The sequence below is a fragment of the Pelmatolapia mariae genome, linkage group LG3_W, assembly GCF_036321145.2.
Source record: "Pelmatolapia mariae isolate MD_Pm_ZW linkage group LG3_W, Pm_UMD_F_2, whole genome shotgun sequence".
NCBI classification, from domain to species: domain Eukaryota; kingdom Metazoa; phylum Chordata; class Actinopteri; order Cichliformes; family Cichlidae; genus Pelmatolapia; species Pelmatolapia mariae.
Window position 1 is genome coordinate 85,825,359 of NC_086229.1, and position 15,372 is coordinate 85,840,730.

Here is a 15,372-nt window from a genome sequence, read left to right on the forward strand (position 1 = left end):
TCAAAATGTAAAAGAACCCACCCACCACTTTAATCACACTCTAGATCTTGTTTTAACATATGGCATAGAAACTGAACATTTAACAGTGTTTCCTGAAAACCCTCTGCTGTCTGATCATTTCCTGATAACATTTACATTTACAATAATTGATTACACAGCAGTGGAGAGTAGACTTTATCAAACTAGATGTCTTTCTGATAGTGCTGTAACTAAGTTTAAGAATATAATCCACCCACTGTTATCATCTTCAATGCCCTGTACCAACATAGAGCAGGGCAGCTATCTGAACGCTACTCCAACAGAGGTCGATTATCTTGTTAATAATTTTACCTCCTCACTACGTACGACTCTGGATACTGTAGCTCCAGTGAAAACTAAGGTCTCAAATCAGAAGTACCTGACTCCGTGGTATAATTCTCAAACACGTAGCCTAAAGCAGATAACTCGTAAGCTGGAGAGGAAATGGCGTGTCACAAATTTAGAGGATCATCATTTAGCCTGGAGAAATAGTTTGCTGCTTTATAAGAAAGCCCTCCGCAAAGCCAGAACATCTTACTATTCGTCACTGATTGAAGAAAATAAGAACAACCCCAGGTTTCTCTTCAGCACTGTAGCCAGGCTGACAAAAAGTCAGAGCTCTACTGAGCCAACAATCCCTTTAACGTTAACTAGTAATGACTTCATGAACTTCTTCAGAAATAAAATTTTTATCATTAGAGAAAAAATTACCAATAATCATCCCACAGATGTAATATTATCTACAGCTACTTTTAGTACCATTGATGTTAAGTTAGACTCTTTTTCTCCAATCGATCTTTCTGAGTTAACTTCAATAATTACTTCCTCCAAACCATCAACGTGTCTTTTAGACCCCATTCCTACAAAACTGCTCAAAGAAGTCCTGCCATTAATTAATTCTTCAATCTTAAATATGATCAATCTATCTCTAATAATTGGCTATGTACCACAGGCCTTCAAGGTGGCTGTAGTTAAACCCTTACTTAAAAAGCAATCTCTAGACCCAGCTGTCTTAGCTAATTATAGGCCAATCTCCAACCTTCCTTTCATATCAAAAATCCTTGAAAGAGTAGTTGTCAAACAGCTAACAGATCATCTGCAGAGGAATGGCTTATTTGAAGAGTTTCAGTCAGGTTTCAGAGCTCATCACAGCACAGAAACAGCTTTAGTGAAGGTTACAAATGATCTTCTTATGGCCTCTGACAGTGGACTCATCTCTGCTTGTCCTGCTAGACCTCAGTGCAGCGTTTGATACTGTCGACCATAATATCCTATTAGAGCGATTAGAACATGCTGTAGGTATTACAGGTACTGCACTGCAGTGGTTTGTATCATATCTATCTAATAGACTCCAATTTGTTCAAGTAAATGGAGAGTCTTCTTCACATGCTGAGGTTAATTATGGAGTTCCACAGGGTTCAGTGCTAGGACCAATTCTATTTACATTATACATGCTTCCCCTAGGTAGCATCATTAGAAGACATAGCATAAATTTTCACTGCTATGCAGATGATACGCAGCTCTATCTATCCATGAAGCCAGGTAACACACACCAATTAGTTAAACTGCAGGAATGTCTTAAAGACATAAAGACCTGGATGGCCGCTAACTTCCTGCTTCTTAATTCAGATAAAACTGAGGTTATTGTACTCGGCCCTGAAAATCTTAGAAATATGGTATCTAAGCAGATCCTTACTCTGGATGGCATTACCTTGGCCTCCAGTAATGCTGTGAGGAACCTTGGAGTCATTTTTGACCAGGACATGTCCTTCAAGGCACATATTAAACAAATATGTAAGACTGCTTTCTTCCATTTGCGCAACATCTCTAAAATTAGAAATATCCTGTCTCAGAGTGATGCTGAAAAACTAGTTCATGCCTTCATTACTTCCAGGCTGGACTACTGTAACTCATTATTATCAGGATGTCCTAAAAACTCCCTGAAAAGTCTTCAGTTAATCCAAAATGCTGCAGCAAGAGTACTGACAGGGACTAGAAAGAGAGAGCATATTTCTCCTGTTTTGGCTTCCCTTCATTGGCTTCCTGTTAAATCCAGAATTGAATTCAAAATCCTGCTCCTCACATACAAGGTCTTAAATAATCAGGCCCCATCTTATCTTAATGACCTTGTAGTACCATATCACCCTATTAGAGCACTTCGCTCTCGCTCTGCAGGCTTACTTGTTGTTCCTAGAGTATTTAAAAGTAGAATGGGAGGGAGAGCCTTCAGTTTTCAGGCCCCTCTTCTGTGGAACCAGCTTCCAGTTTGGATTCAGGAGACAGACACTATCTCTACTTTCAAGGTTAGGCTTAAAACTTTCCTTTTTGCTAAAGCATATAGTTAGGGCTGGACCAGGTGACCCTGAATCCTCCCTTAGTTATGCTGCAATAGACGTAGGCTGCCGGGGATTCCCATGATGCATTGAGTTTTTCCTTTCCAGTCACCTTCTCACTCACTATGTGTTAATAGACCTCTCTGCATCGAATCATATCTGTTATTAATCTCTGTCTCTCTTCCACAGCATGTCTTTCATCCTGTTTTCCTTCTTTCACCCCAACCGGTCGCAGCAGATGGCCGCCCCTCCCTGAGCCTGGTTCTGCCGGAGGTTTCTTCCTGTTAAAAGGGAGTTTTTCCTTCCCACTGTCGCCAAAGTGCTTGCTCATAGGGGGTCATATGATATGATTGTTGGGTTTTTCTCTGTATTTATTATTGTGCTATCTACTGTACAATATAAAGCGCCTTGAGGCGACTTTTGTTGTGATTTGGCGCTATATAAATAAAATTGAATTGAATTGAATTGAATTGACACTTTGATGCTGCAGATAAATAATTCACGCTCATATCACCAACACTTGTTTTATTTCAGAAACATACTATGGAGGACCAGAAGAGCCACGCGCATCGAAATAAAAATTTCTGTGCTTTAATAATGAATTGTAGAATAAATTCTGCAATTGTAAATTCATTTTTGAATTCCAATTTAATAAACTGCATTTCAAAATCCTTTTTCCAATTGCATTTCAAAATCCTTTTTCCAATTGCACTTTAATAAACTGCATTTTAAAATCCTTTTTTCAGTTGCAATTTAATAAACTGCAGTTTAAAATCCTTTTTCCACTTGCAATTTAATAAACTGCAGTTCAAAATCCTTTTTCCACCTGCAATTTAATAAACTGCAGTTCAAAATCCTTTTTCCACCTGCAATTTAATAAACTGCAGTTCAAAATCCTTTTTCCACCTGCAATTTAATAAACTGCAGTTCAAAATCCCTTTTCCACTTGCAATTTAATAAACTGCAGTTCAAAATCCTTTTTCCACTTGCAATTTAATAAACTGCAGTTCAAAATCCTTTTTCCACTTGCAATTTAATAAACTGCAGTTCAAAATCCTTTTTTCCACTTGCAATTTAATAAACTGCAGTTCAAAATCCTTTTTCCACCTGCAATTTAATAAAATGCAGTTCAAAATCCATTTCCCTTTCCTGTTCGCTCCTGGATTAGCTGCTGGATTAGCTCCTGGATTAGCTGCTGGATTAGCTCTTCGATTAACAACTTGCTGGAGGCTATTCAAATTAGCCACACCGTGGGATGTAAGGAGCTCTCTGATTGGTTGGTCAGACACAGGCTGTCTGCCAGCCTGGATTTTTCTAGCTCATAGCTTCTCCCTGCTACGAAGCGTGTGTGCTTGTACAAAGGCCGTTCAGCGTCGGGATTTACACTCGGCTCGACTCGGATATGTGAAGAATGAAGGGACCCTGCAGCGAAACGGAGAGCCAACCTCTGACTGAGTGCCTGTCTACACAGTCTGACCACCTGTTGAAGGTAAGGTGCTAACGTGGCTAACGCTAGCATCACCGCACGTAGCCCCGTTATTTTAAGATCATCTTAGCTAATGAAAGTTTTACGTCGCAGCTGTACGAGCTCGCTACGTGTTTTGTAAGCTGCTGTGCTCTTCACAAATAAAGCTGGAAGCAGCTCAGACTGTTAGAACCAGCACTGAGGCCTGTTACATTTATACAGTGTTAGAGCAACGGCTGCAACCTACAGCCTTAAACTAGCGATTACAATGCTGACAGTAAACTCGTCAGTCCAGATGTTACCACATTACTCTATGGTACTTAGAGTTAAAACAACTGAGACAGGCTGATTAAAATAACAGCTGTCAGTTCTCTCATTCCTTATATCAAGACTGGAGATCACACTACTGATTTCAGTTCATTTAATATGTGAGTGCACAGATTCATTCTCAACTGGACATAAACGATGATCAAAGGTTGTATATATGATGAAGTCATCAAATCCCAGCCTCTAACACAGTGCGCTGAATCTTTGAATGTCCAGTATATTCTAATCAGTGCAATGTAAGCATTCACTGAACCTACAGTATCTACACCTGTGTGGTAAAGATACAGATAATGAAGTTTAATTATTAATACAATATACATCATGAAAAATGAAAGCTGAAATTGATTCAGTTTAGTACTTTTCTCTGTATGTTCTGTGATTATAAAGGCCTTATATTCTGTGATATATACTGTAAATGATTTTCACAGAAGTCTTAAAGTACTTAAATCACTGCTGATAGTCTGGTTGTTTATATTTTCACGTTTTTGTGTCTGTAGGGCTGTTTGATGACGATTTGGACTCCTCTGGGAAATGAGGACACACCCACATCTGTTCCATACTGCAGCCATGGATGGTGTTACAGCTCTGAGTCAGCTTTGGGCCATCAGACGCACACACTGGAAAACCAGCGCCTGTACTTCATGCAGGAGAGACAGCCTCATGATGTAGGTTCATAAGCGAGTTCAAACATTTCTGGCCTCTTATCACTTAGATTTTGAATGCATTTAAAGCAGGAACTGCACACTAGGGGTGGGTTTTAATAATCGATTCATCGATTAAAATCGATTCTGGCTTGGATAACGTGAAATCGATTCATTAAAATCCTGAATCGATTTTTTAATATAAATTTATTTTGCCCAAAACGCCAGAATCTCAGGTGTAACCTCACAAAATTTCAACAACCACCAAACAGCTAAGACAGTAAATGAGAGCAGGTACACGGATTCTGCACAAGGACGTAAACACACAGCGCGACCTGCGGATCTGAATCAGTGAGATGTCGCCTTTCTCACCCGACGGGCGCTGCAGCTTTAAGCGTCTGCGCGCGACGGCAATCACTTTCTGGCACAACAACTGCACGGACACGGTCGGTGCCGAAAGCCGACAGCTCGCTGATTCTGATATTTCGGTGGGTAGCGCTTTGTGTTCACGTCATTTTTGCGCTGATTCTAAAGCTGTTAGTTTTATCTCTCTCCAAACAATATTGACCGAACCAGCAGCAAAAGAAGATCCAAACTACGCTTCACATAAACATCGTCATGAATTCCCTCTGACGTTTACTGTTTTGCTTTACCCACGATAAAATCACACTTCATGCACAGCTCTCTCTCTCTCTCTTTACTGTTTTCTGCATTATTTGCTTGCTTGTTACGCACAAGTCTACCGTTGTTTACAGCGCTGTCGGCCGCTGTTTTGTTTTTTTCGTTTTACATACTTCCGAAAAGAAAACCTAATTTCTGCCGTTCAATACTGAACAAATTTAAACTTTTTAAAATTATGCGAAATGCAAAACACTTAGCCGTGTCTCTAATAAAACCACTGTAACGTCAGAGGTAACGTTCATATGTTGATTAATGGTTTTCTTTCGTTTTTGATGTACTGCAGATACATATTTTTATAAAATCTCAGGCCAGGAAAACCACCTTCATGTTTTTCTGTTTTATCTTCAGCTACTTTGACACAAAGGAATCTGCTGTGACGCTCACACCTTTGATAGTCTTGCATGTGTCAGCTTCCTTTTTATAGATACAAAAATATGTAAATGTACTGATCTGAATTATAATATTTCTGACTGTCAAAATTTCCCAGATTCAAATCGAATTGAATCGGGACCTTGTGAATCGGAAATGAATCGATTCTAGAAATCAGTGACGATACCCAGCCCTACTGCACACCTAGCTGTCAAAAGTTTGGCAGCATGAGTACTGTAAAGTTTTGTAGGGTCCTTGTTAAAAATTCCACAAGCACCACACCACATTTGTCATATACAGTTCCATTTTGTACAGGACATTTTTGAAATTATATATATATATATGTATGTATATATATATATATATATATATATATATATATATCCTAGTTATCCACTTGTCAGTAATTTTTGAGTAAATGGATGTCACTGATAAATCAGTGGTGATTCACCTGCAAATGTTTTTAACTAACTTTGTTTTTCATAGAATTCATCAGCATCTGCGGAGAGATGCATTTGAATATCTTCTGGTTCCACTTTTCCTTACCTGGAAGCTGAGTATTGCTGATTTCTGACAAGGACACAAACCTCAGCGCTTATCATGGGTGTTACATCCTCTGTGCAGCAATTCCAGAAAAAACGAGAGAGCAACGACCACTCATAAAGACCAGCCAGAAAGCTGTCCCTTTCTGGCAGCTGTGGAAACGTCCAATAAGAAAGTTTGCATTCTTAGAACAATGCTGGGTCATGTGTGATGTGTCATATGAGGATATTACATTTTGACTTAATTCTGCTCAATTAAGTGTTTTGATCGTTGATCCAGTATGGCAGCTTTGTGTTGTGCTGCAAGTTAAAACCCATTGTCCTCATGAGCACAGCATGTAACAACTCTCCTTAAAAAAAAGTCGACTGACTTTAACTGGACACAATGGTTTCCAGTGGGAGATACATTCATCACTCATCCGTGACACTGGAGAAGTCATCTGGATGAGTGATAAAACAATTTTCCATGGAAAATCCAGAGGAACTAAACTTTGTTGTTGTTTCTTTGGGCTCAATTTCGCCTGAGGCTGAAATTGAGCCCAAAATGTTTTCTTCTTTCAGAAGACTGTTTTCTTGTGAAAGAAGAAAACATTTTGCCAATAATCAGATAAAAAAGATTGTTAAACCAGGTGGTATTCTCTGGAGTTTAAGACCAAAACTGAACTCAGTGAATTGACATTGGACTGGAATTCATAAGATGAATAGAAATACTGCTGAAGCTGAATGATATATATATATGTGTGTGTGTGTGATCTTTGTTTTCTCCAATTCACCAGGTCTGTAAAGTTCAGTATGACTGTAGTACATGATACAAAAGAATAAATACAGAAGAATAACAACTTTATGTGAATAACTTTACTCTTCTTAAAAATAACTCATAAAACAAGTAAAAGTACAAATGTGTACAAGTTAGAGACTTCCTCAGTAAGTTTACACTCTTTTGGAGTGATTGTAATTGTGTGTTAAAGAGAAAGAGATTAGGAGGTAAAGTAGAGGATGCAGAGTCCATCACTGAGGCCATCTCTCCTGCATGAAGTACGGGCGCTGGTTTTCCAGTGTGTGCGTCTGATGGCCCAAAGCTGACTCAGAGCTGTAACACCATCCATGGCTGCAGTATGGAACAGATGTGGGTGTGTCCTCATCTCCCAGAGGAGTTCATATCGTCATCAAACAGCCCTACAGACACAAAAAACGTGAAAATATAAACAACCAGACTATCAGCAGTGATTTAAGTACTTTAAGACTTCTGTAAAAATCATTTACAGTATATATCACAGAATATAAGGCCTTTATAATCACAGAACATACAGAGAAAAGTACTAAACTGAATCAATTTCAGCTTTCATTTTTCATGATGTATATTGTATTAATAATTAAACTTCATTATCTGTATCTTTACCACACAGGTGTAGATACTGTAGGTTCAGTGAATGCTTACATTGCACTGATTAGAATATACTGGACATTCAAAGATTCAGCGCACTGTGTTAGAGGCTGGGATTTGATGACTTCATCATATATACAACCTTTGATCATCGTTTATGTCCAGTTGAGAATGAATCTGTGCACTCACATATTAAATGAACTGAAATCAGTAGTGTGATCTCCAGTCTTGATATAAGGAATGAGAGAACTGACAGCTGTTATTTTAATCAGCCTGTCTCAGTTGTTTTAACTCTAAGTACCATAGAGTAATGTGGTAACATCTGGACTGACGAGTTTACTGTCAGCATTGTAATCGCTAGTTTAAAGCTGTAGGTTGCAGCCGTTGCTCTAACACTGTATAAATGTAACAGGCCTCAGTGCTGGTTCTAACAGTCTGAGCTGCTTCCAGCTTTATTTGTGAAGAGCACAGCAGCTTACAAAACACGTAGCGAGCTCGTACAGCTGCGACGTAAAACTTTCATTAGCTAAGATGATCTTAAAATAACGGGGCTACGTGCGGTGATGCTAGCGTTAGCCACGTTAGCACCTTACCTTCAACAGGTGGTCAGACTGTGTAGACAGGCACTCAGTCAGAGGTTGGCTCTCCGTTTCGCTGCAGGGTCCCTTCATTCTTCACATATCCGAGTCGAGCCGAGTGTAAATCCCGACGCTGAACGGCCTTTGTACAAGCACACACGCTTCGTAGCAGGGAGAAGCTATGAGCTAGAAAAATCCAGGCTGGCAGACAGCCTGTGTCTGACCAACCAATCAGAGAGCTCCTTACATCCCACGGTGTGGCTAATTTGAATAGCCTCCAGCAAGTTGTTAATCGAAGAGCTAATCCAGCAGCTAATCCAGGAGCTAATCCAGCAGCTAATCCAGGAGCGAACAGGAAAGGGAAATGGATTTTGAACTGCATTTTATTAAATTGCAGGTGGAAAAAGGATTTTGAACTGCAGTTTATTAAATTGCAAGTGGAAAAAAGGATTTTGAACTGCAGTTTATTAAATTGCAAGTGGAAAAAGGATTTTGAACTGCAGTTTATTAAATTGCAATTGGAAAAAGGATTTTGAACTGCAGTTTATTAAATTGCAAGTGGAAAAGGGATTTTGAACTGCAGTTTATTAAATTGCAGGTGGAAAAAGGATTTTGAACTGCAGTTTATTAAATTGCAGGTGGAAAAAGGATTTTGAACTGCAGTTTATTAAATTGCAAGTGGAAAAAGGATTTTAAACTGCAGTTTATTAAATTGCAACTGAAAAAAGGATTTTAAAATGCAGTTTATTAAAGTGCAATTGGAAAAAGGATTTAAAATGCAATTGGAAAAAGGATTTTGAAATGCAGTTTATTAAATTGGAATTCAAAAATGAATTTACAATTGCAGAATTTATTCTACAATTCATTATTAAAGCACAGAAATTTTTATTTCGATGCGCGTGGCTCTTCTGGTCCTCCATACATAACAGCGTGAAATAGTACATCTCAAATCGTTGACAAACTACTGCCGCTTGTTCTTGAACGTACCCCCACCAACAGCGCATGCTTTCGAAAAGCATTCTGGGATCCGATGCCGGTGGAAAGCTTCTCGAAAGAACTGCAAAGATGATGGTGAGTCAGCTAGCATCATGCACCACGCTCAAACATCTAATCCACCTCCATCCTGTAGTTTATCAGGGAACATGGTCTCCCGGAGTGCGCCTGGTGTCGGTGACGGGCCGTTAGAAGTCCCGGAAAGCTCTTATTTTGTGAAATGGCTTTTAAAAAGGTTATTATTTTTAGCCAGACAATGCTAGCATAGCCGCTATCAATGGGCGGATACGATGCTAACGGTGATGCTAAACGGCTTCCTATAAACTAGTGTTAAAATTTGAGCTAGCGTCGTGTAGTTACATATTTAACTACTTCACATGGATTCGCTTTTAGCATTTGAACATATTTGATTTTAATACCGCCCTCCACCTAGTTTGTGATGAGCTGAGCTGCTGTGTGTTTAGCCTCTTTGTACGGCTGAGGAGCTGCACCGGTTTATGTGATGTTCTGCTTTTAGCAGTAAAAATCTGAAAGCTAATGGCCCGGAAAATAATGCGAGCTGTACAAACCTACATGCATGCACTGAGACCACTGACAAAGCTATTGCTACAACAATGTTGTGTATAAATAACCTAGGCATTTGTACTTTGACATATTGTTCATCCTTAAGAGTGCCTACAATGTGGCATCAATCCTTCTGGCAATGTGGATGTACAATAGATGTTTGCGCATCGTCACTGTCACAGTGCTTTTGCAGGACTTTTCCCTCCTATTCTTGGATTTGTGTGATGTCAGAGTGTATATGTCTGTGTAGGTTCTCAGTCATCCGGGTCATGATCGTCTTAGGAGCTTAGAAAGGAGGCGAGTGGACTTCTTTAGGTTGGTTGAAGACATTTAGCCTCTTATCCAAGAGGCTTCTTCAGTTCTGAACTGAAAGTGAGAGGGGAAACATCATCACCAAATTTAAAGAAATCTGTTTGCCTGCTTTTTAAGCACCTGAGATCAGCGTGTATGTACTTAAAATAGCACCAATGTGAGCAAATGAACCACAGCCACCTTCTATTTGTGAGGGATGGACAGTCAGAAGAAATTTGAGGCTGAAGTGTGTTAAAATGGTTTGTTCCAGATAGTGGACAGACTGAGAGGCTTTGTTGCAAAGCTCCTGTAGCGGAGTCCAAAAACACTAACGTTGTGCTGGAAACGAGCAGAATGATGGGATTTCTGAGGTGCCCACTCACGATGGATGCTGCTGACAGGTGTGAGCAGATTTGCTTACCCTCTCTTCTTGTCTTCCTGTGTCTCCCTCTCTACTTCAGCCCACACCGGTTATCCTGCTTAAGGAGGGGACGGACACATCTCAGGGCATTCCCCAGCTCATCAGCAACATCAATGCTTGCCAGGTCAGAACATAAACTCATCTCTTTGTAGTTCTCTGTGTCTATTTTTCATTTGCTCTGAATTTAACTAAACATTCTTGAATTCCTCTAAATGTGCTGCTCGTGTTTCCTTCTGCAGGTGATTTCTGAGGCTGTGAGGACCACCCTGGGGCCCAGGGGGATGGACAAACTGATGGTGGACAGCAGAGGTGAGATGGATGGTGGAAAAAGAAGGCGTTATTGTTCCTGGATTGGTCTGCGGCACAGTCGGTGTAATGCAAATGTTTATTTTTCCAGGAAAGGCCACAATCTCCAACGATGGAGCCACCATCCTGAAACTGCTGGATGTGGTTCACCCTGCGGCCAAAACTCTGGTGGACATCGCCCGCTCCCAGGACGCTGAGGTGAGCTGTTTGAGGCCATTCGTGCATCAGAGTTTATGCTGTCAGGAATTTCAGATTGACACCGTCTTTGTCCTCAGGTTGGGGACGGCACCACCTCCGTCACCCTCCTGGCTGCAGAGTTCCTGAAGCAGCTGAAGCCGTACGTGGAGGAGGGTCTCCACCCGCAGACCATCATCAGAGCGTTCCGCACCGCCACCAATCTCGCCGTCAGCAAGATCAAGGAGATCGCCGTCTCTGTGAAAAAAGACGATAAGCAGTGAGTTCTCTGTTTGACTTGAGCAACTTTTGATGTTTCTCCGGGGAGCAGTACAGCTGACGACCTCTTTTCTGCTTCACTGTGCCAGAGAGCAGAGGGAGCTGTTGGAGAAATGTGCGGCCACAGCTCTAAACTCCAAGCTGATCGCCGGTCAGAAGGAATTCTTCTCCAAAATGGTTGTGGATGCAGTCATGTCACTGGATGAGCTCATGTCTCTGAAAATGATCGGTATCAAGAAGGTCCAGGGAGGAGCTCTGGAGGTTGGTGCCAGGAAGTGTGATTTTCCTGTGTAAAATCTTTCAAAACAACAGTGTTAAAGAAGCAGATAATATATCATACATGGTCTTACCTCAACATGTTGGTTTTTTAAATTGTTCAGGAGTCCCAGCTGGTCTCTGGCGTTGCGTTCAAGAAGACGTTCTCCTACGCCGGCTTTGAGATGCAGCCCAAACGCTACGAAAATCCAAAGATCGCTTTGCTCAATGTGGAGCTGGAGCTGAAAGCCGAGAAGGACAACGCTGAAGTCCGTGTGAAATCTGTGGAGGTACGAATCAGCCACCACAAAGCTGTTTGTGAAAGGGTTTTGTTTCCATGCTCCCTCTAACCTGAACCTTTGCTGCAGGACTACCAGGCCATCGTGGATGCAGAGTGGAACATCTTATACGACAAGCTGGAGAAGATCTATCAGTCAGGAGCCAAGGTGGTCCTGTCAAAGTTGCCCATCGGTGATGTGGCCACCCAGTTCTTCGCTGACAGAGACCTGTTCTGTGCTGGGCGGGTTCAGGAGGAAGACTTAAAGAGGACCATGATGGTGAGGCATTCACAAACTGTTAGTTTTTTGTTATGGATCAACCAGGACGCCAAAAATCCAAAACCAATCTTGGTAGTTGATTATTATGTTGAAAACTGCTGTTGGACAGTTGGTCATTTAGCTTGAAAAAAGACAGCTAGTTGGAGCTGACTTGGCTTTTGAAGTGCTGATGCTTGGACTGATTCTGAGGGTGAAAGCAGCTGACTGTGTAATGTAACCACCAGGCCTGCGGAGGCTCCATCCAGACGTCTGTAGGAGCGATGACCGACGATGTGCTGGGACAGTGTGAGCTCTTTGAAGAGGTCCAGGTCGGAGGAGAGAGGTGAGAGAGGCATCTATTGTGACCATACATAAGTGTAATGGCCAAACATATTATAATAATTATGCTACATTCGTTCAGTGGAAGAAGAAGTGTTGAAAAGTTTGAAAGATCAGTTTTGCATATTCTTCCATCCCTCTGAGAGTTGTTTGTGGTGGGTTGCACTAGAGCTACCATCGTATGGCTTCTGAGGAAAAGAAGGGGTGTACACTCCAGGGGGACCTTTTATTTTTAAGTGTTAATAAAATTTTCATCCATACATTTTCTACTGCTTATCTGTGTTTGGGCCATGGGGGCAGCATTCACCACTTCCAGCTCATCCCGGGAACACTGAGCCTGGGAACGACCTGCCAAGAGGTTGGCCAGTGAACAAGTCACAGTTTCTGTCCTGGACCCCTTTGCAGTAGGACATGCCTGAAACATCACCTAAGAGGCCCCCTGCATCAACTTGCCACATTTAAAGATCAGAACGAACTAAACCAACAGTTTCTAATGTTGCTTTTCTCAGGCTTTGTTGCAATGTACGGTAAAACAGCGGTGAATGGGAGGAGGTGAAGAGATCAGCGGTGCTGTTATGAACCTCAGCAAAACGGTTTGTTTCTCTCCACCAGATTTCACGTCTCAGTCACAGCTCCACTTCTGTGCGTTGCAGCCCAGCACAAAAGCTCGAGAATAAAGCTGATATGGATGCATACTGGGCGTCTCCTGGGTGAGGTAGATCCAGGACACGCTAGAAAGATTATATCGCTCAGATGGCCTGGGAAGGTCTTGGTGCTCCACCAGATAAACCGTAGCAGGTGGTTGGGGTTAAAGAGGTCTGGACTTCTCTGCTAACACGTGTATTATAATTCTGCGTCAGATCTACGGCGTAACTTGCACCATAACTGGAACCTCATTTTAGCCCTACTCCGCAACCATCTGCATAACCTTACATGCGCCTCCCTGAGAAATGTAACTACATGTTGGTCGGATGCGGTTTAGGGATAAAAGGACTTTCCGGTTACTGTGCAAGTTAAAGTCTAAATCAACGTTAGGCTGCTGCCCCCGTGACCCCGGCCCAAAAGAAGCAGAAGAGGATTTATGGATGGATGAGATTTTACTCAGTGTGACAAAAGTCAAAACTGTCACTGCAATGGCAAAATTGGTAAAGCAGCAACTTTAAAGTGACAAATTTGTGTTTTGTTGTGTATTTTTTCTGTGTAGGTACAACTTCTTTAAGGGCTGCCCAAAGGCAAAGACATGCACCATCATCCTGAGGGGCGGGGCCGAGCAGTTCACAGAGGAGACGGAGCGGTCGCTGCACGATGCCATCATGATCGTGCGCAGAGCCATCAAGGTCAGCTGCACAAGTTTTCAGATGCTGGTTATTCCTGGTTGAGTTTAAAGAATCGGTGTCTGTTTTTATTTAGCGCATGTGGGAGGAAAAAACATGTGATTGTACTTAAAAGTAAGATTGTAATTGGCTGATGATAAATTACATGTGTACTGGTTGCTTGGCTTGAAACATGAGTAGAGCTTCAGCAATGCTTCATGAGGAGAAAGCAGCTTGTTTTTGAGTTGCTGTAACCCCGTCTCTGACTCTTGTTTCCTGTAAGTGTGGTTTATCTTTGCTCGTCACTATCATTGATATATTTTGATGTCAAGTGTGTTAACTGTATCAACCCTCTTCCTAGAATGACTCTGTTGTAGCGGGTGGAGGAGCCATAGAGATGGAGCTGTCCAAGTACCTGCGGGACTACTCGAGGACCATCCCCGGAAAACAGCAGCTCCTGATTGGAGCATACGCCAAGGCCCTGGAGATCATCCCCAGACAGCTGTGCGACAACGCCGGCTTCGACGCCACAAACATCCTGAACAAACTGCGGGCGAAACACGCACAGGTAGAAAACAAACAAACACACACATACCTTTTAATCCCAGGTAGTATTTAAAATGAAGGTGACTGTGTGCGCTTCATCTGTCACCTGTCAGGGGGGCATGTGGTACGGTGTGGACATCAACAACGAGGACATCGCAGACAACTTTGTCGCCTGCGTGTGGGAGCCGTCCATAGTGCGGATCAACGCCCTGACGGCGGCGTCAGAAGCAGCTTGTCTCATCCTGTCGGTCGACGAGACGATCAAGAACCCCCGCAGTACTGTGGACGGACCTCCAGGTGGAGCCGGCAGGGGCAGAGGCCGCGGGAGACCCCATGCTCACTAACGACGCGAAACAGCAAAACCCCATTTTAAACAAGGACTAAATCCAAACGCCAGAAAGAATGTGTCTCCTGTAGCGATGCAGACAAAGATTTGACATGTTTTACCCACGTTTGGATTTTAATTTTGGATAAAATGAGGTGTTGTAAGCAGTCAGACACACGGCAGATGTTAAGTTTAGTCAAACAGCAGGGGGAAGAAGAACGACGGCTGATGTTTTTTTTGTCTGTAGGTTTTCTTACTGAAGCTTTCACACGGTAACATCCATTAAACATTTCAAGCACTGCATCTTTTCACACATTTTATGTTTGTTTTTTTTTACTGAGGATGGTGAAGTGGAAGCAAACTGTCAGCAGTCCCCCTCTTTAGTAACACACTCCTGCGTCCTGTGATCTGAAGGAGTCGTTCCATAACTTCTAATTTGGTTTTGTGTTACGTGACAAAGTGCCGTGTAACATGGAAAGTGAAGCACTGATGCAATGTCGAGCAGTTCTGAACCATTTGTTAGCCCCGCTGTGTGAAACTATTTATTGGAGCACTCTCATCAATAAATTCACAGCTGAAACCTGGACTGTTTGTTCTGACTGACGTTTGTGTGAGCACTCAGATGACCTTTGTTTAAAGAAGTGATCCAGACACAAGTGAACTTCTGAGTTGTATTCAACAGCGATACGGAC

At 42.0% G+C, this 15,372-nt stretch overlaps 1 protein-coding gene and 1 long non-coding RNA gene across 2 annotated transcripts; both read left to right on the plus strand.

The window, feature by feature from the left end:
• The first annotated feature begins 3,479 nt into the window (after positions 1-3,479).
• On the plus strand, positions 3,480-6,853 carry LOC135932574 (uncharacterized). The gene is made up of 3 exons (XR_010573574.1): positions 3,480-3,840; positions 4,641-4,808; positions 6,321-6,853. It is a non-coding gene; the product is annotated as an uncharacterized LOC135932574 (long non-coding RNA).
• A 2,478-nt stretch (positions 6,854-9,331) lies between these two features.
• On the plus strand, positions 9,332-15,266 carry cct7 (chaperonin containing TCP1, subunit 7 (eta)). Its single transcript, XM_063470173.1, has 12 exons — positions 9,332-9,409; positions 10,648-10,731; positions 10,847-10,916; positions 11,005-11,111; positions 11,189-11,367; positions 11,456-11,627; positions 11,747-11,911; positions 11,990-12,178; positions 12,403-12,500; positions 13,701-13,833; positions 14,171-14,377; positions 14,469-15,266. The coding sequence occupies exons 1-12, from the start codon at positions 9,341-9,343 to the stop codon at positions 14,697-14,699; spliced, it is 1,704 nt and encodes a 567-aa protein (XP_063326243.1). The 5' UTR covers positions 9,332-9,340; the 3' UTR covers positions 14,700-15,266.
• The last annotated feature ends 106 nt before the right edge of the window (positions 15,267-15,372 follow it).